Source organism: Leptosomus discolor, chromosome 20, assembly GCF_034619465.1.
Source record: "Leptosomus discolor isolate bLepDis1 chromosome 20, bLepDis1.hap2, whole genome shotgun sequence".
NCBI lineage: Eukaryota > Metazoa > Chordata > Aves > Leptosomiformes > Leptosomidae > Leptosomus > Leptosomus discolor.
In genome coordinates this window covers 7084477-7111749 of record NC_141410.1, presented here as the reverse complement: position 1 = coordinate 7111749, position 27273 = coordinate 7084477, and the positions used below count along the sequence as shown (strand labels likewise).

The following is a 27273-nucleotide window of genomic DNA, read 5'->3' as shown; positions in this document are numbered from 1 at the left end:
AGCTGTGACACCCCAAGGAAGACCTCTGAGCTTTCTCCTCCCCTGCAGGATCACACCTGATCTAGGGGTTAAAACCTGCTCATAGTCCCCCTTCCCAATGACTAAGCCACCTCTTGATTGCAGGCACATCCATCCGGCTCATTCTTTGCCTATTTGTCACAAGGCACCTTAAGTCCAGCCCAGGGGCACAGTGACAACAGCCCAGCTCCTGTTCCCCGCAAAACAGCTTTAAAACAGGGTATGATGATCCAGCGGTAGGTATCCCAGTCTCCCCCAAGTAACTCAAAGCCACACTCTGTTAGGTTGTTTGATGCTTTTATTTACCACATGTAAAAACACTACTATTTCTCTTTGCAGGTACCTCTTGCTGCACTGCAAGTCACACAGCTCCAAACATTGAAGACCAGACAGGCAGAGAAAGGAATTGAGTGTTTACGCCCAGAGCCACAAGGCTGTGATCCCAGGGGGCGTTTAATACGCAGAAACACCCCATGGGGACTGTTCTACCAAAGCAGTCGAGCATTGCAAGTAACAGATCAGGTGAAAACACTAGTGAGGGGAACCTCTAGGGGGGAAGAGGACCTGCAAACTGGTCTTTCTCTTTCAGCTGCCCTTATCTTTCTAGTACAGGTAAGTGTGATCTAAAGTAGATGACTGGTGCTTCAAACCAGAACAGGGGTGGACTGATCCACACAGCTTAGTGGACACGAGGGTTCCTGAAGTTCCTTCCAGCAAAACGGGCCTTGCTGCCAAGCTCCTCTTCAATTCTGACGGAAAGGGAAGAGAGCGCTGGGTGTCAGCAGACAGCGTAGAACTCCCACAGCCTTATGCTAAAGCGCCTGATCGACCCCGTACTGAAGATCCCACCAGTCACAAGCCATTTCCCACTAAGCACCCTCAGTCACACCCACGTTTAACCGCACTGGCCAGTACCGCCCATCTGGTGTCTTTGCCCAAACATTTTAAGTGCTCGCCCAAGGGAATGGCACCCTGCAGACAGAAGGACATCATCTCATACCTAGTATCGGAGGATGCTTTGTGTGATGTTCCCCTCTAGTGAGTCTGTTACAGGTATTACCCACCCAGCTCCTAATTCGGCCGACAGCCAGCTCTGCAAGCACAGCACCAGCCCAAAAGCACCTCCGCCAGCGTCAGTTTATGTCCTTAAGCTGTGGAGTGGTTTTGAGATGCAGAAGACCAAGCTGTGCCCCAAATGCATTAGTGGAGGATCCATTCTATGCCAGGCTTAACCCTCAACCCTTTTCCCCCCTGAAAGTCTCACCTCAGCAGCTGGTTGTACTTGGCTAGACGCTCAGATCGGCAAGGGGCACCAGTTTTGATCTGGAAGGGAAATCAGAAACTCAGCAAAGAGCCACAGCAGAAATAAGGCCACAGAGGCCAACACAAAACTATTCTGTTCCATCTAGAGTAATAAGCATAATCACAAGCTTTATATTTCAGCACCACACACTAAGCATCCATACACTCAAACAGGATACACCCTGGGAGCAATAGTGTTCATCTGCTGACAGCTTCAGTATCAGAAAATCCTGACACACCCACTGGAGTTGACCAAGATTTTTTTTTTTTTAAATAGTGGTTAAAGGTGAGTTTACAAGGTAACACGTTCCCTTGTCACACTCCTATCAGACAAATCAGCTTCCTATATACAGAAACAGCAAATATGCCCACCCTAAGTCAGAGCAGACCCCATCTACTGTGCAGCAGGGCTTCACCACCCGTTACCTCACCAAGCAAAATGGCAAAACAGCAGCTACAAACTACAGACACCAACCTGACCAGTGCAGAGACCAACTACCAGATCAGCAATGAAGGTATCTTCTGTTTCTCCGGAGCGATGACTCACCATCACACCCCAGCCATTGGACTGGGCAAGCTTGCAGCTGGAAGAGAGAAGCAGGTGAAGCCCCACACCATCCCCGTTTCCTTCGCAGCCTTTGCTCTAGTGATGCTGCCAAGCGGCAGGCATTCCTCGCGTTGGCAAGACAACCGCCCTTCGGTACACGTTGGGGTGAGGATCATGGGGCACCACAGTGACAAAGAGCTGCTCTTACACATGCTCTGACCCAGTGCGGTTGTTCGATGTGCCCAGGTGGCTTCCGGCCCATGAAGGCACAAGGTTTACTTGCCAATATCCTCTGTTAGGGAACAATTGTTCTCCCTTCACAGATGCCCAGCCAATAAATTTCTGTTCCTCTAGCTCTGGTCTATAAATTCATTTCCCTCCATTAGACAAGCCCCCTCCCTGGCGTGGCCAAGAGGGGAGAACTTACGCTTGCAGGGACTCTGTCACCGAGCCAATCTGGTTGACCTTAAGGAGGAGGCAGTTGCAGGCTTTCTCCTCCACAGCCTTGGCAATGCGCTTTGGATTGGTCACAGTCAGATCATCACCGACCACCTGGATGCCAACACTGCCAGTGAACTTCTTCCAGGCGGCCCAGTCATCCTGGTCAAACGGGTCTTCGATGGACACCACTGTGGAGAGACACGAGAAGCTTTAAGACAACGCCGCCCTGAAAGGTCTTGTTTGAAAGCATCAGTACTGAAGCGCTGCAGCCAAGTACTAACCCGTCCAAAGAACATTCCCAAGACCCCTAAAAGCCTAGCTGCTTGTTCTGCTCTTGATCCCTCTTAGAAGGGAGGCTGTATGCTAACTGTTTCCTCGAACAACCAACCCCTACTCACCACTACTACCATGCTTCTTGCTGACCAACAACTTACCGGGGTAGTTCTTGACAAAGTTCTTGTACAGGTCAGCCAGCTGATCGGGAGAAATGTATCTGCTGGGATCATCAGGGGATTTGAAGTCCAGGTCATACTTTCCATCACGGTAGAACTCTGAGGCGGCCACATCCATGCCAATGACAACCTTTTCAGAGTAGCCAGCCTTGCCGATAGCCGTCTTCAGCAACTCCAGCGCTGAAACACAGTACGTATTTCTGAGTTCCCACCAAACATCTTGACTCAAAAGCTACTTATTTACCAACAACAGTACATTCACTTGGCAAAGAATCTCCATTACCCCCTACAGAAAGCCCAAAGGACACGTAGGAAAGGTTCTTAAACTATCCCACTTCTGAACTGACTCGAACAAGCTATTACTTTAATACTGCTTTTAGCTTGTAATGCTCTCGAGACACCATTATGGGATTCATAATCTCTTCAGGCAGGACTGTGTGTACCCCAGAAAGCTTAATACTAGATGATACTGCATCCTCTTTCAGCTTTATGCCTGTGGGCAGGAAGGAGAGACTGCACTTTAAGCCCTTTTAGCTCCAGATCAGGTGCTGACCATGCCAGCGGTAAGGACCCAGACCCTGCCAGGCAGGGTGATCCACAGCCTGCCCCGCACAGGGCACCCGCTCTGGGCATCTGCTTGTTCTCCACCTGCCCCTTCACATGCAGCAGAGGGGACAGAGCTGCTCAGCAGCACCCGCTTACGCTGTTTGGCAGAGTCCAAGCAAGGGCACTCGGTACCGTCAGACCGGCAAGACCCTCCCCATCACCCCGACTCAAAGCCAAGCAGCTGGGTCAGACGGGCCGTTTACAGCAGGAAGCTTAGATCAAGTGGTTTTGTTTGGGCTTGGGTTTTTTGAGGGGAGGGGGATGTGGGTGTTTTGGTGTGTGGTGGCTGGGTTTTTTGTGTGTGTTGGGGTTTTTCGGTTGGTTTTTTTTTTGTCTGGTTTGGGGTTGTCTTTTTTTGTTTGGTGGGTGGGGTTTTTTTTAAGGTGTTAGTTACATTATTGTTCAAGGCATTACACTAACAGCTTTAAAGTAACTTAACAAAGGTCTAGCATTCTACTGGCTCATTAGCAGCACCATTTCTGCAGAAGAGGCAGAAAAGCAGCTCTCCTGGAACAGTTTTTGTAGGAGCAGGTATTTCCCTTCCCACAAGAAAACTGCCTCCCTTCCCCACAGGTTTCTGAACAGAACTGTTTTGGCTGCAGCAGCAGCAAAAGCTTTACCTTCCCAGGCAAGCCCTCATGCACTCCCACACATCACCAGGCATAATTCAAACTGTTTTCCTCTTTTGTCAGCAGAAAAACAACTCCTAAACTTTGACTACTGACTTCTGGGAAACCTGCAATGCACGCAGACGTTCCCACACCACTTTTCAACCAGAAGGGGGTAAGATTCCCTTAAGCTCCTACAGGAATGAAACAGTAAGGAGGCACTGAAGTCAAAGCCATTCTGTCACACTGCATAAACCCATGTCCAAGGGAATAGCCCCGTGGTCCTGCACTGGACCACACCAGTACAGCATCTCAGAAAGTTTGTCAGGATAAGCAGCAGAGGAAACCAACAGCAGCCAAGTCCTACAACCTATTGATCTTGCTTTCCCTTCGCACCAGACAGGTATGGCCTCCATTCTCTGGCTATCAGTTATGTGTCCTCCCACACTCTGCTCATTCTTACCTTCTTTATTTTCCAGGATGTTGGGGGCAAAGCCACCCTCATCGCCCACATTGGTGGCATCCTTGCCATACTTCTCCTTGATTACGTTCTTTAGATTGTGGTAGACCTCTGCACCGATGCGCATGGCCTCCTTGAAACTGTCAGCACCCACAGGGAGGATCATGAACTCCTGCATGGCCAGCTTATTGCCAGCATGGGAGCCACCGTTGATCACATTGAAAGCCTTGGAGGAACCAAAAAGAAAAGTCACATTAGGAGGTCTCAGAGTGAATTGGTAACAGCGTTTATGTTAAGACTCTTCATTCCCTAGAAAGCTTGCTCCATGACCACAAGAGACCATGAAGCACCTGGTCAGATCAAGTCTTTAGCTAGCCCTGTATCAAGAGACTTACAGGAACTGGAAGAATGACTTCTGCGTTTCCAGCAAGGTCAGCGATGTGACGGTACAAGGGGACACCCTTCTCAGCAGCACCAGCTTTGCATACAGCCAGAGAAACACCCAAGATAGCATTGGCACCGAATTTGGCTGAAATAAGAAGGAATTGTTTACAGAAGTGTTATGTAAACAGACTCAGCAATACCAGCACCATGGTCTCTGTTCTGGAAGTGCACAGCACCTGCCATGCACTGCCCATGGTTTCTGATAAGGTAAGCTAGAATTCTGTAAACCAATCTTCACCTTTTCACACCTCACTGCAACACAAACTTACATTTGTTCTCTGATCCATCCATGTCCAGCATCAGTTTGTCAATCTTTTCTTGCTCCACAACGCTGACATTCTGCAGAGAGAAGCAAGCAAAGCACTGCTTGACACCAAACATGGCTCTACAAACTCTCACCTACCCACTGCATTTTCATTTCCCTGGCAGGCATCAAGACTTGCTTAAGGGCAACTACCAACAGCTGAAGAAACTAGTTCTTGTCCTTATCACACAGCAGCATTTTCTGGTCACTTCCAGCAGACCAAGGCTGACAGATAAGCTGGACACATTAAAAGCTTGTTTTCTTCTTCACATTGAGCCGTAAGTGTCCCTCGACTTCCTGACATTTACACTATCTGCCTGGCAGAAAGGCAGGAGAAAGCCCCAGTTTACACCCCCTTAGTGCAAGCTCAAAGATGCCCAGCCTGCTCACAACACCCACCCATTTGTAATTTAGTACGTAACATCTGGAATTAGTGTTAAGAACATGCAACCACTTTATGCACTACCACTTAGTTTTGCACCGTCCTTGCTAGCTAGTGCTTAGTGCCCACGAAGTGCACAGGAATCTCACTCAAGTGGACTTATCCTAAGATCCCCTCAGATTCCCTTCCAAATTACCCAGCTTGGATAAAAGCCAGCCCCCCCCCCCATGCAGCCACCCTTTTAAGCACAAAGCAGCTTGTACCTTAAGGGCACAGCACTGAAGTTCCCAGGTGCTCAAGTATTTCTGCACCCTACACTAGGCTGCAGTTGTGGCTAAGTGTTAGATACGCAGCCAGCAGGTAAAGCAATTGCTGTAGGGCAGCTTGTTCACATGCACTCCATTACAGAGGCTAACCACCCCCCACATGGCTCCAGCTCCTGTAACTGTCTCTGGAGAGACAACCCATCAGTTCCGACACACAGGACTGGCAGAGCTGAGGTTAGCAGAAGACAGATTGCTCCTACCTTGCTAATCAGTGCAGGTGCAATTGTTTTATTGACGTGCTCAACAGCTTTTGAGACACCTGGAAGGAACAAGCAAATTGGACACTGTCAACCACACTGGTTACGCAGGCATTCGTAGCTAATCTCAGTAACAATAAAAGTATCAAGACCACCACCTCATGCTATCCAAATCCCAATCCAACCTGAGCTTACAGCCAGAGCTGAACACTTCTGAATTGAATGGAAGTTGCATGAAGTAAGCATCGTCTAGGAATGCCTGCTGCAAGGTTAGTTTGCAAGACCATGCACTGGAGAAATTCATCCAAGTGACAAGGTTGCACTGAAAGCACATCCATTACCTGTGTGCACAATGCTGTCCCCAGGAACTCGTTAACATATTTAACGGCTCTGGATACACCTGACAGAAGCGAAACGGACAAGAGAATCACGGAAGAGACGAAGACTCAACAGCCAAAAACAAAGCCAGTCATGCAAGAAAAAGAGAAGGACACGAGTAGGTAAACACACCTACAAGTCAGCAAGTGCCTGATCCTGAGCAGCAGCTAGGGTTCAGGGGGTGGAGGAAGCTGCATCAGCCAGCAAGGCTGTCTTTGGTCTTTCCACCCAGGCTTCCATACCATTGCAAACACCACTGGGGACTCAAACCTCCAGCGGCTGAATGACAGCATTTGGAAAAGGTTTTAGGAGAAGCTACTCCTATCCATTCGTAGAATGGATAAGAGGAAGGAAAAAAGGTTTCCCCAGAAGTTAAGCGTGCAGCAGCTCAGGCATTTCACTCTGCTATTACGCTGTCACATCGCTAAAGCATCACCTCAGCACAGGCTTTACGCTGGATACAACGCCAAAGTCACACTTGGATGCAGGCACAGAAAGGGACTGTCTGGCTCCTGGCTTCAGGCAGGCAATAAAGCAAAACACAGCACCATCCTTTTAACCTAATGTGGACCCACCACTGCCTAAACCAGCAGTTCCAGTATGAACTTGCTTCCTCCCCATAGCCAAAGACCATTGTTAGCCAGCTAACAGCATTAGCCTAAGGAATATTGTCAATTCTGTGTAGCATTTAAAGATTTCCAGACCTGAGCTTCAGAACTGGTGAATGCTAATTAAGTGCACCCTGAACCACATTAATTGCCTTTTAAATGGTCCAAGTCTGCAGATTCATATTACAAAAGACCTACCAGCTACCTGCAATCCATCCCATTTGGTGGTTGTTTTTTCGTAACTCCTGTTATTCCCCAGCTGACAAAAACCTTCAGCTGCAACAGGCTCCTGTGGAAGCTCAGACTACTGTCTAGTTAAACGCCATGAAGAACTGCCTGTAGGATCAGATTTAGCAGGTCTGAGCACGCTGAGGTAAGCACACATTTACTCTTCTGAAGGAAAAGTGCCCTAGGTAAACAGCATAAGCTCTTCAGACCTTTGGGATATTCAGTCACCTAGGAGTTTAGTCTGGGTTAGAGCAACAACAATCATGAATCCTCTCAGACAAGGCTCTCCAAGTTTAATTCAGTAGCTATCCACTCTAACCACTCTTTCTTAATAGAGAAATATTACATTTCAGCTTCCTTCTACCTGACTGGCAGAAAAGTTTGAAGCCAGTAATGCCCTCTCCCAGCCAGACGTTAAGGCATCACCAAGGCTTTTACAGCAGCAAGCTAAAAAGGAGTCCTGACTGCGCAAGCTCGCAGAGCCATTGTAAGAATCACCATTAGGATACTACTCCTCCATACTTGTTCCCAACCCAGTCTGGTGACTGCTGTGTTTAGTTCCCTTTCAGAACATACAATCTGTCCCCAGACAACTAAAATATTACGTCACCAACACAAACTTAAGTACCCTGGCTACCTATAATGACAGGCAGAAAGCTGAAACGGCTTCAGCTATTATGCAGTCTGAAACAAAACTATCTTCCATGATTACCAGTGCAAAGCTGTGTTAGCTGTGGTCAGCAGCTGGCATAAACCTCAGGTTCAGGATTTAACATGCTGGCATCTAAGGAGCCTGTAGGGCCAGAGTAGAGACATTTAATAGCTCTTTGAAATTTGGTCCACAAAGAGATCTTGTGACTAGCTGCAGTATCACCAAGCCTTTTGGAGCAAGTAGTTCAGAGGCTCTTACACCACACTACTAAAGCACCCCGTGCTCTGACACACACCAACACGCAGGGCACCAGGAGTGGTGTAACCAAGTACGTTTGGGCATGCTGTACTAGAGCCATCACCACCCAGCCGGCACGCCTGAGCTCCGGGCGCCCACCTACGGAAGCCCAGAGATCTCCACCACTCTGCAGACGCGCTGCTGGAGGCAGAGTCTCTCTCCACATTGTCCTCTGGAAAATCCAGCAGCCTGTGCTTTAGCTCTGCCCCAGCCACAGAGCCTACGTGTGGTGCGCCCTGCTATCACCTGACTGCTCATGACCACTTCATTGCCACCCCTTGTACAGAACAGGGACCTCAGTCAAGGAGCCCACGTGTCCTCTGCTGCAACCTGGCATAAACAGGTGCAGCAACACGGCCACTGTAACGGGCCAAGCTGGCAACCAAAATTCAGGTTTACCTTTCCCCATGTAGCGTGTCTTGTCATTGTCACGAAGCTCCAGAGCTTCATAGATTCCAGTTGAGGCACCACTGGGAACAGCAGCTCTGAACAGACCTGTTCACAGAAGAAAAAAAAAACCTGTCTTAGCATATCCAAACCCACAAAACTCTCCACCCATACACCATCCCAACCTACCACATGATTCCATCCCTAGAGATGGGAGAGGTCATCTCAACCACATCTCTGCTCACTTATACTGCCATCCTGAGCGAGCTGTCTGCTCCTTTACAGCATCACCCATTCATCAGTTTCTCCCTCAAACTGACCAACAGCAAGCTGACTCACTCATTCTCTTCCACTCTGCATTTCAAGTGTCTACCTTAGGGAAGTCATCCAATCCCCTTCAAAAAAGGTTGCTTTATGCACTGAATTTACTTTTGAGATCAGTCTGGCAGGCAAGCTCTTCAATTCTTCTAAGATATGGAATAAAAGGGACAATTAGGAGGCCTATTTTTTTAACGCGAGTTCTGAGCTCTTCCAACAACAGCATAGCCACCCAGACAGCCCATTCTTCCAGCCAAGGATGCTGAACTTTGGGCAAATCAGTACACTGGAGCCTGTTCTGCCTGTGGTTCAAGATGCCAGCTTCAGTCTCTGGTCTTTCCCTTATCCCACTACAGGAAAGAGCTTAGTAGGGGCAATCTCATTAAATGACTGCATTAATCTCTTGAGGCAGAAAGATCAGCTATTTAGTTAGTGTATTACAGCTATTGTGTTTGCTCATTCCACCAAACCACACTGGTATGTGTTTGCACAATGCCTTTGTCAAATCCTATCAGATGTGGGATGAACAACTAACAAACCAAGGGGAAGTCCTACAATAATTAAAAATATAAGATGTTATATGTGAAAAACCAATTAGACAAGTTGTTTAGTCATGCCTGAGTACTTATGCAGAGAAGAAATGATTACCCGAGATCCAACTCCACAGCAGAAGACTTGTTTCATTACACAAAGTGGCTGCTAGACGAATGAAGAATTAAACTTCCAAGTGCAGCCATACACAGTTTAGGGAACACTGAAAACTAAGTCCATTAACAGCTGCGTAAGGACAGGAACTAAGACCTTGTTAACTCCGAGTTTGCAAGTGCTTTCCCAGCTGATGCTTGGGGCAGGGGAAGGAAGGCAGGTTTGGATTAACACTCGCACAATTTATGACTGTAAGAAGCTGCACACTCCAAAAAACCCTTCACTGTCCAGGCCAATACCTTGAGCTCAGCAAATTCATCCCCTTAGCATGAGGTAGAGTTTGTTCCTGCAAGTCTATAGCAAGCTCAAGTACATGTTATACACATTAAAGGTGGAGGAGAGAGTAAGAACAATTCCACTGCTAGAACAGGACAACTGTATACTTTTGACTGCCTCTTCAGGTCTATCAGCTAGAAGAAAGGACTAGAGCTAAGGGCTCACCTTTGTTGGTATAGAGGTCTACCTCAACCGTGGGATTCCCACGAGAGTCCAAGATTTCACGGGCATAGATCTTGAGAATGGACATCTTTAACACCTGAAAAGGAAGAGTTTAGCATTAATCATAGAATGGTTTGTGTTCGAAGGGCCCTTCAAAGATCATCTAGTCCAACTCCCCTGCCATGGGCAGACGCATCTTTCACTAGATCAGGTTGCTCAAAGCACCATCCAACATGAACATTAACAGCTTCCAGTGATGGGGCATCCACAACTTTCTGGACAACCTCTTGCACTGTCTCATCACTTTCATCATAACCAATTTCTTTCTTACACCCAAACCTACCCTCTTGCAGTTTAAGACTTCCAGTTTTAACCTCTTCATCAATATTCTTTAAACACAGCTCTGTGCAAAATCTTTTTTTTTTTTTTAAACACAAAAAGCAACCCCCACAGCTCTCCTTCCTCGCCTGTCCCTCCTGAACAGTTTATAGCCATCGATCACAGCACTCCAGTTGTGTGATTCATCCCACCAAGATTCAGTGACAGCAACTAGTCTGTAGCTTTCCAGGTGCACAGGGGCTTCCACCTTCTCCTTTGTTACCCATGGCATGTGCACTGGTATAGAGACGCTTCAGTTGGGCTACTGACCCTGTCAACTTCTTAGAACAAGCCTGAATTCCTTTGAAGCATTTCACAACTGTTTCCCTGTTGGTTCATAATATATCAGCAGCCCCTGGCTCTTCCTGGTTACTGAAAAAGCCATCTCTTTCCCCCACTAAGTCTAGTTTAAAGCTCTCCTTACATGTCTGGCCAGCTTGTTGGCAAAACACACTCTTGCCCCACTTAGTCAGGTGAATTCTATCAGCTCTTGAAAGACACAGCTTCTCAAAGGTTGATCCATGATCATAAAAGCCAAAATCCTGAGTACAGCACCAGCTAGGCAGCCAGGTAATCGTCTGTTGAATTCACCTCATCCTTCCTGAGCCCCTTCCTCCGACTGGGAGGACAGAGACCACCACCTGTGCTCCTCATCCTTTTAACATTGCTCCAAGGGACAGAAGAGTCTCTTTGGATGTTTCTAAGTTACCTCGTTGCAGTTATCATTAGACCCTATAGAGACTAGTAGGAGCAGATGATAACCTGTAGGGCTCACCAGCCTCAGCAGCATCACAAATGCAAGCTCCTGGTAGGCAGCAAACTTCTCTAGAGAAACTGGCTGAATGTAAACTCAGCACCTCTCAGTAAGAAATCTCTAATTACCAACACCTCACACGCTTTTCTGGTGGCACTGGTTCTAAGGCAGGTGGGCAGTTGGATCAACTTTGCATTGTTTGCCTTGGCTGGATCCTGGCTATTACTCACATGCTCTTCATTCATCAGCCCCAGGGCATCCTGTCTGTTACACAGGGGCATTTCAGAGGACTGGGGAAGGTTCTTCCAGCCCAAGGGTCCAGTCTCCATCTCAAGAGCCACCTGCATCAGTTAGCTCAAGGCTGAACTCAGGCTTACCTTCCCCTGGCACACCATTAAGGCAGGGCTCAGCCTGGGACAGTGCACACTACCACGTATCCTTCTCCTGCTCACATCCCTGGACACTGTACTGCCTGTTGAAAAACAGCTACTAGTTTGAGGAGTTTTTCCCACGGTGGCACTTGCAGCTATGACATCCACTGCTGCTTTCACGTGCCACAGGAACTTCCAGCTACCGAAGCTCCATGCAACCTAAGGTCTGGACAACCATTCGAGTCCTTCAGAGGACTGACCAGGTGCAGATGTCACCATAGGTAAGCAGTACTGCTCCTGTTTGGGCTCCAGCCACAGCCTTGCAGTTGCAGCAAGTGCACACTGTTCTTTCAGCAGGTCACAAGCTCCTTATAGTTCTCCAAAAAAAAAATTTCCAATAATAAAGTGGTAATTCTTTGAAAGCTGTCATCCTTCTAATTCCTGGAAGACCTCAAGCTTCTGCATTGGCTTCCCCAGTTACCAGTTGAGTTGGGCTGACCCTCAGGCTGCAGCCTAAGCCTGCAGGCGAGCAGAGCAGGCAGCAGCACAAACACTGGCACAACCTTCCCACCAGAGCTGCCACGCAAACTGCTGATGCTGCTCCCAGATACCTCTCCCTGCTTCCACACCCTGGTTGTTGGTGCTCCCTAGAGGCTTCCAGCAGCCCAAACTGGCCACAGGCATAGCTGGCACCACCCAACTCTCACTCACTCCTCATGAGACCTGCCACTTGGTCCCTCTCCCACAGAACCCAAGTGTGCCAGGGGCACAGAAACCCCCTCAGACACCCTCCCCAGTGCCCTCACAAGCCTTGCGCTCCCCTCAGCACGCAGCAACTGCATCAGCTTGACATTCGTCTCCTGTAGTAGCACCTGCAGTCACGAGAACAGTTCAAAAACATCACTTCACACTATTTCCACTAGGAAAACTTTTTATGCTTGGTGACAGTTAGTCATACATCGAGAGGACAGAAATCTCAACCTAGGTGGGAAGGACAGTCTAAAACCAGAAGCCTTGTTTCCAGAGAGATCTAAGGGAATGCCACCTCACCAGGTAACAGCAGCTAAGCATTCCTGACACAGGAAATCTCTGCTACTGGTTACAATTCTTTTTGGTAAAAAACTCAAGTGCCACAGTTCTTAGTATGCACAGCAGCTGTTCAGAGCCAAATGTAACCTACCTTGAAATAGAAACAGTCAGTCAGAGCTCTAATTAAGAGCTTGCATTAATAGTTATACCCCATCTTAAGTGTTTACAGGAATAGCTTTTCCTCTTAAAAGGAAATCACCACAATCTTTTGCTACTTCCTTCTTCCCCCCCTTCTCACATATTTCTACATTTTGCCTTAAGAAAACTGCAGTAAAGAATGCCTTATGTAAGCTCAGCTGCATTTTAAAAATCAAGTCTTACAAATGCCTGTAAGCCACTGACTGGCACCAAACCCAGCTCATCTGCAGAGAGGAAAGCTTGGCCTCCGAAGCAGAACTATCTGGAAGCTGGCTTTCTGGCAAGCCAATGCGGGCGGTAACCCTGTCTACAGAAATAGTCCTGAATCTCCTCACAGTTACTGCAAAGTTAAGAAAATAGGACCTTAGAAATACTGCTGCTTGCACAGAGAGAGTGTGTATAAGTGTGCAGGGGGTTAACTTCACACACTCCTTCCTCCACTGCAAACTTCCTAAATTTACCCAAGACAACTTAGTTCAAGCTGGCCTTCGTGCTGCCACTACTTAATCAGTAAATATATAAGCCAGAAATAAATCCCTGCAACTCCCCAGTTATCAGCCCCATCCCTGCTAACACTTCTCTGCACACACACTGAGCAATGGCTAATGGGAAGAATCCCCATCTCCCTGCTGAACAGGGCTTGCAGAGATCACTAGGCTGGCACCTGCTATGCCTTACTTTCATTTTCAGAACCGTGGCTTTGCAACGAAACATTAGGTGCCTTATCCTTCGGAAGCACAGCCAGCCCACAGGACCTTCTAGCCCAAAGCAAGAACCTTCACAAAGAAGGTGGCACTTCAGGAACACAACTGCAAGAGCTTCCCCTGGGAATGTCTGCCACCCCTGATGTTACTCAAGTGTCCTTGACAAATGACCTCTCCCTTCTCTTTCGAAGGGGGCATTTCACAGCACTGTGCCGCTCCAGAAATTCCTCACACAGTTGTGGGGGTTTTTTGGCTCATTTTGCAAACCCCCTCACTTCTGTGTTCAAGAAACAGTTTTCCTACTGAGCTATTCCTGGGTAAAAATCTGATGCTGTTGAGCTCATCACAAGCTGAGCATTATGTGTTCTGCCTCAATCAATTCAGCCACCTCATCTAGAAAGTGAGGGTCAGCCCACACACAGGTCTAGCTGTGGAAATGCTGACTGAACGCAAGAGAGCTCAGCAGCAGTGCTGTCTGCTCCAGACCTTTGTACTCAGTGATGGAGCCAGGCAAACACACACAAATACCAGAGTGGCATTTAATGCCTGCAGTGCCTTAAACCTTTTTTTGTACTATAATCTGCTGGCAAGGTCAGTGTCTCACTTTAGAGGAGGAATCCCACACACTATCTTTCCTGGCCTTCCCACCAGCACACATGTTATTATTACCTACTTCAAGGCCAAGTTACAGCCTAACACACCACTGCCAGTTCTGAGTGCTAGCTCCCCTACCAACTGAAGTCAATAAATCACCACTCACTCCCTACCTGATCCTGTCCTCTGCACAGGTAATGCAATACTTCAACACTAATGCGGACTACTCCAAGTTAAAATCATTTCCAGAAGTTTTGTCTACAGCCAACTTTATCACCAAAAGCTGTACCTGTGAGCTATTCTGCAGCCACATTCCTCTTAAGACAGGGTTAAGACTGAGCACTGCAAGCATCTGAGTGGACATTAAAGAACAACTGTAAAGTTGGGCCACAGAAAGAACTACCCTAGTTAGTATCTTATTACAGAACTGCATACAGTTATCAGAAGTATTACATTACACTTAAAGGTCCACTTAAAGGTCCTCTAACGCTGCAAGTCTCATACCATCACCACTCTGAGGCAAAAAAAAAAAGCTTACTGCTCATTAGACCTTTGACCTTACTGTATTACATCCTAACATATCACTTCTACTCCTAAAAACTGGACAAATATGGACCACCAAGGGCACCTTCCAATCCTATTCCCTTGCACGCCACATGGTTTTAACTCACCTCCACACTCTGCAACACAATGTGCTTTAAAGAATGCCCGGCAGGGAGTAAGTCACAGACACGTTGAACTACTTTCTCTCTCACTTAATAAAATGGAGGCTTGAAACTGCATTGCCTCAACCTGTGGGTTTGGATGACGAACTTCACTACTTCCTGCCAGGCTCAGAAAGTCATAGCCCTGCCCTGTGACTCAGCAGCCAAGTAACGGAATAGAAGAAAGACCAAGATCCTCTCCTGCAGCCCTACACGAGGCAAGCTGGTCAAGAGGCGATTTTTCTTCCACACCTTAACATCCAGAGATGCACACCAAGTTGGCAGGTGCTACTCCCCACAACCGCTGCCTACTACAACTAGTACTTAACTAACTTCACGGGGAGACCTACGGCACACAGATTTGAGGGCTGACATCGAACATTAAATATTTGAGATGCGAAGCTGAAGGACATCCACTAAAGAGGGGAAGGTCCAAATCACAACGCGCAATCCGACAGCAACTGTTAATGATTAAGAAAGAGAGGTTAAACCCTGCCTTTGAAAGAAGCCTTGACCCCCCCCTCCCCCCCCCCCCCCCGTTATTTCCCGGAAGATTTTACCCCCCGCTGCACACGCTGACGGGGTTACGGCCGGCGCAGGCCTCGCCCCCGCCCCCTCGATGCGGCTGAAGCGCTGCGGGGCAGAAAGCAGGCCCACAGCGGCCAGCGCCTCCTCAGAGACCGCCTAGGCCCGGCCTGGCCTAGCCCCCAGGCAGGGCCGGCGCGGCCTCATCTCACGGGGGCGGCGGGGGCTCCGGAGCTGCTGCCCAGAGGATAGAGAGGGGAAACCGCGGCCCCACCAGGACCGCTAGTACACCCGCGGGGGTGGGGGGGGCCGGGCGGCTGAGGCCTCGCACGGCCAAGAGGCCCTGCGGCCCCCGCCGCCACACTCACCGTCGGCCCAGCAGCCCCGCTCCGCAGCGCACCCCGCTCTCCGCCTCACCTCCGACTGGGACCGGGCAGCTGCGCGGACGCCAGGCTATAGCCCACCCCATGCAGATGAGCCGCCCTCCTCCGGCTCCCCATTGGTCAGCTCAACCCCTCTCCGGTCTCCCATTGGCCTCCCCCGTCCTTCGCCCCCATCCCATTGGCTACCTCCTCCTCGCGCCAGAGGCGGGCTCGCGTGCGTGCGCTACGTGCCGCGGAGGCCCCTTCGCCTCGTGGAAAATCCCAGCGCGGGAGGGGGGCGGAGGCGGCCGCCCCCCCTTCCCCCCCCCCTCCCCCGGCGCGGCCCGGGCCTGCTGAGGGGCGGCCGGCGGGGCCGCCGGGCCCGCGCTGAGGGACGGGGTTCTCCGTTTGCGGCAAAGCCTTGGTTCAGCCTAGTGCTGCCGTCTGGCTGAGATCGCCCCCTCCCGCGCCCGGGGAAGGGAGGTACAGCCGGGATTTCACCTCAGGTGGGCGTAGAAACGGGGAGAAAACCGGCGAGGAGGCGGCACGCTGGGAAAACGGAGGTTGGGATGGGGGGGGGGGGCATTAGTTCTAGCAAAAGGTCAATTACAAATAGGTTTTTACTTCGGCTTTGAAGCAAATAACTGTTAACCCTTCCTGGGGTGGAGAGGGAGGACTCGCGTGATCGGTCACGACGCCTCAGGCGCTGGTGTGCCCAGAGGAACAGAAGCTTTTTCAAGCGTTTTTCCTGGATCTACAAGGGCAAGATGCCCCAAGACACGTGCTTGTGGCGACCCGAAAACAATGGAGCAGAACAGAGCTCAACAGCAGGCCACAGAGCTGAAGATTTTCCCCAAACGGAGCGACTCACGCGCCCGAAAAGCTCCAATCCCTCCATGGGTGTTGAAGAAACCATCAAATCATTCACTGATCATCACTTAGTCCACTGCATTATGGTGAAGTATGACTCATGCACCACTGAATGATTTGGGTGCTGTGATCGGCAAAGCCTCCCATCCCTGGAAAGTAATACTCGACTTTCTGTGGACTCGGTGGTAGCCACGTGTCACGGTGTTTAATAAGAACACAACCACTCGCCTGAGGTGTTCCCAGCTGCGGCACTGCGGAGGGATCCTGTTCCTTCCTGGGCTTACTTATCCAGCTCCCCCCCTGCAGCTGCTCCATCTCCTTTAAGCTGGAGTGTTGGGACGGTGGAGGTGTGTGCTGCTGCTGGCGGGAGGGCATGCCTCCTTCCCCCTCAAGCCCTGGTTGCCACCATTCCTCCAGGCTCTCCCCGGTGGTGTGGATCCCAGGGAATGTACTGCTTTGGTTACATTACACAAATGGTAGTTGTAACACAAGGTCTTTGTTATGGAGAATAGCTGTGCCCACGCTTCCCATAAGCCTGTTTTTCTTCCAGGATATTTTAACTAAGGGATAGTCACACGTTGCACTGTGGAAGGGAGTCTGCGATGAGGGGAATCCTACTGCGAGGTCAAAACCCTTGAACAAGGCCATAGGCTGACCCGGGAAAGGCATGGTCTTGTCCCTTCTCACCTTCCCGTGCCCTTAGCCCTCACTCCTGGACATGGTTGCTCCTGTCCAAGGCAGAGCACCATCCCCGGCCGTGAGGGTGTGAAGCCCTGAGCAGGGACCGGCGCTTTGTCTTGCTGGGCCACTGCAGAGCCCAGACCCACGCGTGTAATCCCACGGGGACTCCCAGTTCCCCGGGATTTGCTTCCTCCTGTTCCACCTGACACTACACAGCCTGCGTTCAGACTGACGGGGCCCTGGATCTCCAGTATTTCAAGTACGTAACATCAAGCCTGTGAAGTTCCCCAAGCCTGGAGTTGGGGTCTAGGGGCTCTAGGAGTCTGACAGTGCCCAGTTCATCCTGCCTGCACCATGCAAAGCCATTCTGTTGCTTGCAGAGTTAGTTATGCTTGTGCTCACTCCAGAACTGCCTCGCCCTTCCAGCCTGGCTATGACTGATCGTTTCTTCTGGGCACATTTTTCTTTCCTTCCTGAGAACATCCCCCCGAGACAAGCTTTAACTCTAATAAAAAGCAAAGGAAATCTGTGGAACTGACCGCCTTCCCTAGGCACGCCATGCTGACACAGTGCTCCCCAAGGCCCCCCTGCATGACTCCAAGGCTCCTAGCAAGGAGGCGCCGTTCGGAACCCACACTGTTTTGTGACAGTGCAATATGTCCCACATGCCCACAGCAGCACTGCGTGCTGGGGGGGGGGGGGTTGTGCTTTTTCTGCCTTGCTGAGGGTGCAGATTCGTGTGGGCTGCACAGCCGTGAATCAGGTTGAAAAGCTGCTGGGTTGCCCACAGCTGAGAGAAAGCGATATTGGCCAGGAAAAGCCCTTGGAATTAAACTGTCACTTTATAGGTAGATGATTCTTTGCAGTGCCACCCTCCCCAAAACTGCGTGTTATACCTTTTATAGCTGTGTCCTTGGTGGTAGTTCCAGCCTTACCCTTCCCGGTGCAAAGGCACGAGGGGGGAACATTCCCTGCGAAAATGCGCTCCTGAGTGATCAGGTGCTGGGAATCATAAAACTGGATTTTTATGCTGGGCAGCTGCTTGATTAGAGATGCTCCACCATCTTTGCGCTTTGTAAAAGTCCCTCGATTGCTGTGCGTGGAAAATCACATAGAGAAACTGAGTCATAATGAGCTAGAGAAGATGGAGCACAAGAAAGCCTAAGGCTGAGGGAAATTCAGCATTGTAGCCGTTGAGCAAAAGACTGGTGGTGAAGTATGGTAAAGTGCTCTTTGGGAGTAGAAGACCTATTATGAAAGGTCATAATTAGCTTGGTGGCAGACAGAAGTGGGGTGTAAAGCAAACCCTCTGGCCTGGGAAGCTGTGCGCTGAGCCACTTGCAGCTCCGTATTCCTATTCAGCTGCACCAAAGGTGTGAGAGGCGACTGGCTACAGGAGACCAGCCTAAACTCTTCCCCTTGTCCCTTGCCCAGGCTCTTCTTCCCTTGGGACCACAAAACCAGCACAAAGCAAACAAATTTCCTCTGCTGGAGTGTGAGCATTAAGCTGTGTGCCGAGAACCTGCACCCCCCCCTACTCGCACGGTGCCATCCCCAGCAGGACTCACGCGCGGTTCTGGCCACAGATGCCGTGCCAAGAGCCGTGTCCGCTCCGCTGAATCGTGTGTCCGCGAGAGAAGGCGCAGCTGAAGACGCTGGCACCGCAGTAGCTAGAGGCAGCATTGATCAGGCATCCATGATCAGACGTCTGGCACTGTTCAGGTGTTGGTATAATCTTTCCTGCATCAGCAGATTTAAAATTGCACTGTACCATACGTATTAAAATAAAAGTCGGAGCTGATATTAAAAATGCCGCATGCCACTGCTCAGTCATGTATCCTGCCTGGTTTTTCCTTTTCTTTAGAGAAAAAATTGAGCATCCCTTAGGCTATGAGATATCTAGCTGGCGTGAGTTTCTGTGGGAACGCAGGCTTGTTACCAGTTAATCAAATACACAGTGCACTCCTTTAAAACAATATATTTCTTTCATGGTTTGGGAGGGGGATGCATGGCGAATGGGGTGGACGCTGGGAACAGGGAGTTTCAGGAAACGCAAAGCCACTGTCGCCAGTGAGCCAGCTTGACAGCCCCCGCACGTACGCTAACACATCGGTGTTACATGCTGATGGAGCAGATGGAGAAAAAACACTGACACAGACCTGGCTTACAGGCATCCACCACCAGAAATAGCAAACAACTCTTGCGATCAAAATCCCCTTCCATTGCAAGGCCTAGTCATCCCTTCTGCTTTACAGGCCGTGGTAAAACGCTAAGTGTAATATATGTAAGTTTTTTACTGCTTGCAACATGCTCATGAGCACAGAAGCTGACTAGGCCAGTCTTTTCCTTCCCTGTTGAAGGTGGTTGGGCAGGAGAGTTCAGAGCTTTGCAGAGCGTGAAATCACTGGTTCCAACGGCTGGGGATGCCAAGGCAGGGAGCAGAACCACCACAGATCAGGACTTGTTTGCCGGTGCATTAATAGGCTTAATAACCATCATGCGGTGTAGGGTGCATTCCAGGGTGTGAGCTTTCGTAGCACCTTGAAAGCGCTTCCTGAATCCTCAGGGACTCCTTTTTCCGCCCCCCAGTGCCTCACAAAACACCTGAAGAACATGTGTCTGGGTTGCTGTGTGTGCACCGCCCTCGTCAGCTGTATCCGACAGTTCTGCAAGTGCCAGCCTGTTCGTGTTTTGATAACTTTCTTTTGGAAAAGCAGTCCTGCATCAAAGTGGCCTCATGAAGGAGGCTTTCTGACTGCTTTCCTACGTCACCACGACTGAGGTGAGATCTCCGGAGGAAGGCGATCGGATGCAGAAGTCAGCGCTCTGTCGCTCAGATTTCTCCTCTTCATTGACTCTGCAGAGCGTGGTATTTTTAAGGAGCGTTCATTGGAAAGGTAATGGCAGAGTCTGACTAATGCTGTTTCTGGGTATCTGTTAAAGCTATTGACTGACTATTTAAGATGTTTTCTTCCAGGCATTCAAAACCTCCTCTCACTTTACATCCTCCCCTCTTGCTTCTCATCCCCCTTCTCTGTCACGCTTTTGTCTTACAGCTTAACTCTGCAATTAAACACCCCAGGTTTTAGGTGCATGAATAATGAAACGACTTGAGATGACAGCCCCGGTGTCTTTCTTAATGCTTGTAACTTCCACTGCTTCTCTTAATTCTCCTGTCTTCTCCCAGGATTTTAGAGGTGGACGGGTTAGTGTCCTGAAAATGATTTAAAAGCCGCCAGTTGCTGCATTTAATAGCCAGTCTGAAAGTAACTTCAGTACAATGACTAGGGTGAGGGAAGGACCTAGAATGCATTAGATCTTTTCAGGTCCTTGTGTACAAAACTCACAATTACAGCACAAAAGCTAAGCTAAGTTGTCAGCGAGGGTCTGCTGTCAGAGTGACAAACCCTGCATGGCTGCAGGGACCTCAGCCTGCTCTCTCACCTGACAGTCTGATGGCTGATTTTCTCCAACTCCAGCTGGCTTCAGCAGGTTTGGGATTTGAGTTTGCTACGGAAAATACTGCCCCCAGTTTGCAAGCCAGCAGGGACAGGGCAGGGAGCTTACAGACCTTGGCCAGAGGATTTTATGTCTGATTTTCTGTGTAATGGATACTCAGGGTTTATTCAGTACTAAAGGGGGTTTAATGAATGCTGAAGGTGCAGGTGACACGAGACTAAGTGGCCATTTTTGAGAAGTGATACTATGGACACAGGTTTGTGTGCAGCTGTGAATATGTAGCACGGGTCAATCATCAGCCTGCATGAGCAGGCGAGAGCTACATTAGACACTCATGTACTAGGCAGAATACTTTGGACATGACGTTATTAAAAATTTAACATTACTGCATGACAACTGTGGCAACAACAAAAAAAACAGGTAAGATGGCTGGAATAGGAAAAATATATACTACTTTTTAGCTACTGTAAATGCTAACCTACATATAAAACTGCTACATCCATTTTCAGGTGGTGGTGAAGGGTCATTTGGAAGTGAACCAACGCACAAATCAGAGTGCTAATGCCAAAGAGTACATTTCCCAGCAGCTAATGATCTGATGTGGTGATTTGAGGTGAGACTGAAAGCTTTTAAACCAGCTGGAAATTAATTGCCAGGAGTTGCGCCTCCGAAGGCCATAGCTGCCCATTCAAACCATGACAAAACCATTAAGTAATCCCTTTTATAGAGGCCAGAGCACAAGCCTTGCACTCCCTCTTCCAGACTCCTTGCTGAGCAGGTCTTTCCTTCTCACTTTGAAATACATCCTGCTATAAAGGGGAAAGCAAGCTAGGAATCGATTAGCCTTTAAGAAATTATATTTGGTACTTAGGGTTTGGGGTTTTTTTTTTTTTTAGAATGGAAACCTAAAAAATGAGTATGAGCAAACCAATAACAACTCATTTGTTTTCTTAATGAGTGCATTATACTTATGTAAAGCACAGGAGTTATCAAGCAGGATTCTCTTGCCACAGAACAGGTACAGCACAGACAGCAGGATTTAAATTTCCTTCATGTTGTCTTCCTGCCTTAAAAATCGACCTCATTCTCGTGGGAATCACTTTTAGCTCCTATTGTCTCCCCCCTCCCTTTGCACAGGCAGAGTGCAGTGGTGATGAGCTGCTGGGTGAGGAGGGGCTGCGGGCACTTCTGCTCTGGCTGAATCTCCCTGCGTGGACCTTGCCTGCAGCAAAAAAACACTGCAGGTCTGAGCAAGCAAACACCGGGGCACAGGCAACCTGGAGAAAGCAGGGACTGATTTCTTGATCTCTGAAACTGGATGCATCTGTCCATAGTTTGGATCTCTGAGTCATGCAAGTCTGCTTTCATAATCCAAAGGAAACAGGCATGCCTGGATTGACCTCAGAGATACCCATATAAAACACAGCATCTGCATCAAGGCTGTTTCTCTGCACGGGCTAGAAAGGAAGCTTAAGGTGGCAAACTCGTACCTGGAGACACAACTTTTACACATCTTCCTGGATCTTGCACTCTATGGGATGTGGAGTGCTTGCACCTACAAGGCTCACTGAAAACTAACTCTCATGGGCTGTGAGCAGCTCAGCAAATGCACCCTGGCCCACCCACTCAGCTCCCTCAGCACGTCCCTCAAGCACGAGCAAAGTGTTGAGCAAAGTCTGAAATGCAGCAAGTGCCCTAAATGCTACGATTAAACCTCTGTCAAAGACTTTATGCCCACTATTCCTCCCCATTAACATGGGCCTGTGAAAACCCATCTCTTGGTCTGTTTCTCTTTTTCTTTCATCGTGAAATAAATGGTTGCTAGCATCAGTCTGGGATGCCCTGCTCCATGGGTGAGACCCAGCTCCTTTTTTCCACTGGTTGGTTTTCCTGTTTTTGTATCTTCCAATTTACCTGTCACAACAGGAATCCCAGTTAACCACGGGGATCTCATTACAGTCACACATCTTGATTCCACCACTGTATTTCTTAATCCAAATCCATGTTTGCGCTCCTTTCCCTGCCTTCCACATCTACCAGCAAAGTCCTCTGATGTCTTCAGAAAATCACTGCAGAAGCCTTTTCCTCCAGCCAGGCCTCTGACAAAGCATCTCTTCCAAACCAGCTCTAGTCCTCCTGTGCCCTCTCATATAGCTTTCCCCAGCCCCTTTCCACGGGTTCTGTAGCTCTAGGGAAAGAGCACAACCCCTCCCTCAGGTGTGGCCTCTTCATCTGATGCTGAATGAGCTGCACCTTCCTGATCCCTTATCCCTCAGCAGCTGCTCTCTGCAGTGGTGGGTGAAGGTCCTGCACTCTGGTCCCAGGGCAAGCTCTTCACCTCCCCAGAGAGCTGGTTGCCATGCTTGTGGAGAGCTTGGAGAGTGGTTTCCTCGTCTCATGTGTATTTTTAGGGTCACTACATTCATCTGTTCCACTGAGCAGTGTAGGGGTTAATGAATTACTGTTTGTACAGCTCTTTGAAGATGAAAAGTGCAATGAAGGGCTCTGTTATTGTTGCCATGTATGAAGAGTTCTGCACCAAACCCAACTGTATTGTGTTTGGCCACTGGATGTCACAGCTGCTCAACACACAATGCAGCTGAAACAAGAAAGGAAAAGTGCTTACCCAGCAGTGGGCAAAGGCCACATTTCCAGAGCCATTATTTGTTCTGTGAAGAGTGTTTGTTTCTTAAGGGGCTTGGGGTCTTCTCCTGTGTTTGTGCACAGCTAACGTTCATTTTCAGAGAGACTGAGCAGCAACTGTGCTTCCTCTGCATGTTATCACACTGGGGCATCAGGAGCAAAACGAATGCTTTTATGGATGGAGGTGCAGATATGTATAAAATACTAATAATACAGTGTCTGAGAAGGTGGACAGGTATTTGCACATGCTGACAAGCTGTCTTACCATTCCTTCTTTATTCCACCACCATCCAGCCCACACCACAGAGCCCCGGTATGATGGAAAAATTTCTCCAAGGCGACAGCACTCCTTCAAATCCTCACACTCAGGCCACGTTCCTGTGCAGAGGCAAGATTGACTTCCCCCTTCCTAATCCTCCCTTCACACTTGGTTTTTTCCAAAGCCTCCAGTAGAGCTCCAGAACATGAAGTCACTTTCAGCAAAGTCTGTAGAGCAGACCTATACAGACATTACAAGAACTGTAATTACATTTCCTGGAAATGAAAATGAAGAGGGATTATTTGACCGTGTTCTCTTCTTTTTATAGCACCACATTGTCCTTTTCGCCACCTTGGGGAAATGGTGAGTGAAAGGCTGCTCATGCTCGTGGTGTGGAGAGGTGATAACCACCCCAGAAGTGATGGGAACATTAAAGAGGGAAAAGTATTTTAAGATAATCCAAGGGCTGTAGCTATAACTAAGAGTAATTGGCTGAAACTGAGCAAAAGAAAATTTAGGTTGACGATGAACTGCAGGTAGCTAATGCTGAGATCTGTTAGACCGTGAAATGGAATTCGCAGAGGAAACCTCTCTGCTTTAAAATGGGCAAATCCTGCTTTTAGGAACACTGATGTAAACCTCTGGTGCCTGTCTCTGACTGCCTCAAAGCCCATTTCTATCACAAAGCTTCGGTAGAATCAACAAATGTATCTGAATTTATGTCGGTAGAAGGTGAATTTAGCCAAGCACATCAAAATATTATTGAAGAGGAAGGAGGCCTAAAGGGATTGTGTGAACTGGAGAAATGAATTCTCCTGCTTTTCTACCTCTGGCTTCTGTGATCTCGGTATGTAGTTGAAAGCCAGGAGGCAAAAAGGAAAGAAAAAAAAAAAAGCACGGGCAAAATTTCAAAGAAGCAAGGGCCAGTTTTGGAAGGAAGGTGTAAAAACATTACAGGAATTGTTGAATAAAAGGATCTCATGTTCAAATCTGCACAGCTATTGCCGGCTTTACTCATGGGTTTGGGTCTACCAGGACTAGCTGCTCTTTGTCTTTCATAAAACTTGTGTAGGCTGTGAATACTCTTATTCATCCAGCATGACTTCGGCAGAGATGGCTCTATTTGAAGAGGCTTTAGACTCACTTATGAAACCCCAGCTAGCCTGATTGAAGGCAACCTGTCCGGCTCACATCAAACAGCCTGTTCCTGGTCAAATGTTTGCTGGACTTGGGAGTGATGCAGCTATTACTGCAACCCCTGATGAAATTCCTGCTGATTCAGAGGGAAAGGAGTTAACCCTTTCAAGTTCTGGGTCAAAGGAGCACTGAGGTATCGAGACAGCTACTTCAATGCAATGTCAAGGTTTTAATGTGGCTACCAATACTCAGAATGGATCTGAAAGTCAGACTTGAGCTGAGCTTTAAGCCAGTGAGGACAGAGGGAATAGCCTGGGAGAAGCAGGATTTAAAAGATGGCAAAGAGTCAGGGAAAACTGTAGAGATAAAAGTGAAGTGCATGGAAGCCAATGATGTGGGATCAAAGGCTTATTTCCTACTGTAGTCGAGGCGGGAGGGGGGAGGCTGAAGTCTGTGTGAAAGTAGCCTGCCTTTGTGAAGAAATCATGCCAAGAATATTCATGGCTGAGATACCCGACATTAGATTTTCCCACTGGCTAAATGTGGGTGCAGAGATGAGTCCTGTTAGACCTACAGTCTTCTTCACCTGTAAAACACCAGTTTACTTCAAGTACATCCTGCCACGATATCTGGAGTTCGTAGGCGCTTCTCTCTAGCAATTATATTGAGGTAGCAAACCAGATGACTAACAAAGAGAGGCCTCAAGCAGCCAGGTTTAATACCATATATACTAAAAAAAGCTATAGCTCCAAGAACCAATAAGCAATGGTTGACATGGCAATACTTTATAGAGGAGAAGGACTCCATATTATTCAGTTTGTAGTTAGAAGCTTCATAGTCAAATACCTTTAAAGAGTTTAATTAAAATCATTGTTCTGTCATAACTCCAAAAAAAAATTCATGCTTAGTGCCCTTAGTAAATCCTCTCCCCAGATTGCTGCATCTTCTAGAGTAGCCGCTAATTTGGGGGAAGCTAACTTGAGCTAACAGAGACCTGGGTTTTGGATGTGCTGAGCACCCACTGCTCCTGCTGATGTCAAGTGAAATGTCACAATTTTAGCACGTTGCAAAAGCTTCATTAAAAAATAATTCACTGTCATCTCATTTCCTGGCACCAGTGCATTCTCAAATGGGCTTTATTTCGAAGCCTTTGTGCAGACGGGGCTAGCTAATCGATAAGGCACAGGCAAGAGAAACAGCTTGTCCCTAAATGACATCCATCCAAAGGCTCTTGGCGCGCACACACAGGCAAGGTGACAGGAGGGATGCTTTGGTGCAGAGGTGACCTCCTGTTCTTGACTCTTGTTCACACCCTCATGCGCTGCTGTGCGGAATCCTGGAGTGTAAACAGGTATAAACCCCCCAAATTTCTCCCTCAGCTAATTTCAAAGTCCATTTACCCAACTGGATACACAAGGATTATGAAGTGCATTGCAGGGCATGTTTGATTAGTTTAGTCCTTACACAGTTCAGTGCAACTGTCAGAATAAATGACTTCTTTAGGGGAGAGAGGGAACGCTGCATATTTGGTTACTCAACTCAATATTACAGCGGTTTCCAAAGATTAAATATGCACTTCACAAAACAGCAAACCAGGAAAGGCTTTTTAATGTTAACAATTCAGTTGCAAAGAATAAAACTCTGAATAAAAAAAACCTGCTTCTGTTCTTCAGCACAGTCTAATCCTAGAAACCTGAGTTCACATGAAATCTGTCTCACCTATGGCTCCTATTGTTGAATTGCTGTTATTACACAGCTTAGTGCTGAAAATAATTGCAAATATTATTGCAAGTGGCACGGACGCTGCAAGCAGAAGTGCTGAGTTTTCACTGATTTGAGCTTTCTTGCCAAATGTTTAATATTGCTGCCGCACCTAAAATGAACAGCCAAGTTGTACTGCACTTGGTGAAAGCTGTAGCTCTTAATAGCAGGTGAAAATTCCATTCCTGGGGAGATTTCTTCTCCCCTTTTGTTATTAAAACCTGGGTTTATGGGTTGGGAGGCACCGCTAGGCAGAAATGGCTGTGGATAGAGTGTCATTCTTGGCAGGGGGTGAGGGCTTTTCAAAGGGAATGACATTTGCCTAATAACAGGATATAAAAAGGCAGGCAGAAGATCCTGTTCCCTGGTCTGCTGAATGACTTTTTTACTGGACCTTGGGCAATTATTTGGTTGGGACACATTTTTAAGGAAATCAAGTGTCTAAAGATGTACAGAGCAGGTACTGAAGTCCACAAGAGCATTTAGACATCTGACGCCTGTTAGTTTTTATTTCAATCCCTGTGGGTTTTTTTAAGAAATCATCGGGGTTTCAGTATCTTGTGTCGTGCCTGTATCTTTCAACAGTCTAAACAGTTTTTCAAAGCTCTGAATTTTCCAAAGGTTGCATATCTCTCACATTCAAAACTTGATTTTTCAGTGACTAGGGAATGTGTTGAGAGCAAAATGCTTTGAAATACTAGGGTTGTGGCTGTGGAGCACTTTTAAATCTGGCCTCAGAAGTCTGA

The 27273-nt window shown here is 48.2% G+C and overlaps 1 protein-coding gene across 2 annotated transcripts; it reads right to left on the bottom strand.

The window, feature by feature from the left end:
* Positions 1 to 298: 298 nt before the first annotated feature.
* ENO1 (enolase 1) lies at positions 299 to 15760 on the bottom strand. 2 transcript variants are annotated; one of them, XM_086476297.1, is made up of 12 exons: positions 15724 to 15760; positions 10102 to 10195; positions 8650 to 8745; positions 6091 to 6149; positions 5148 to 5217; positions 4830 to 4963; positions 4438 to 4660; positions 2743 to 2940; positions 2295 to 2496; positions 1796 to 1904; positions 1283 to 1341; positions 299 to 767 (listed from the first exon to the last, which is right to left on the bottom strand). In XM_086476297.1, exons 2-12 carry the CDS (start codon positions 10184 to 10186, stop codon positions 698 to 700), a joined length of 1305 nt encoding a protein of 434 aa, XP_086332423.1. In that variant the 5' UTR covers positions 10187 to 10195; positions 15724 to 15760; the 3' UTR covers positions 299 to 697. The 2 variants fall into 2 exon arrangements, with proteins under 2 accessions (XP_086332423.1, XP_086332424.1); XM_086476298.1 differs by lacking the exon at positions 15724 to 15760 and adding an exon at positions 13997 to 14014.
* Positions 15761 to 27273: the final 11513 nt, after the last annotated feature.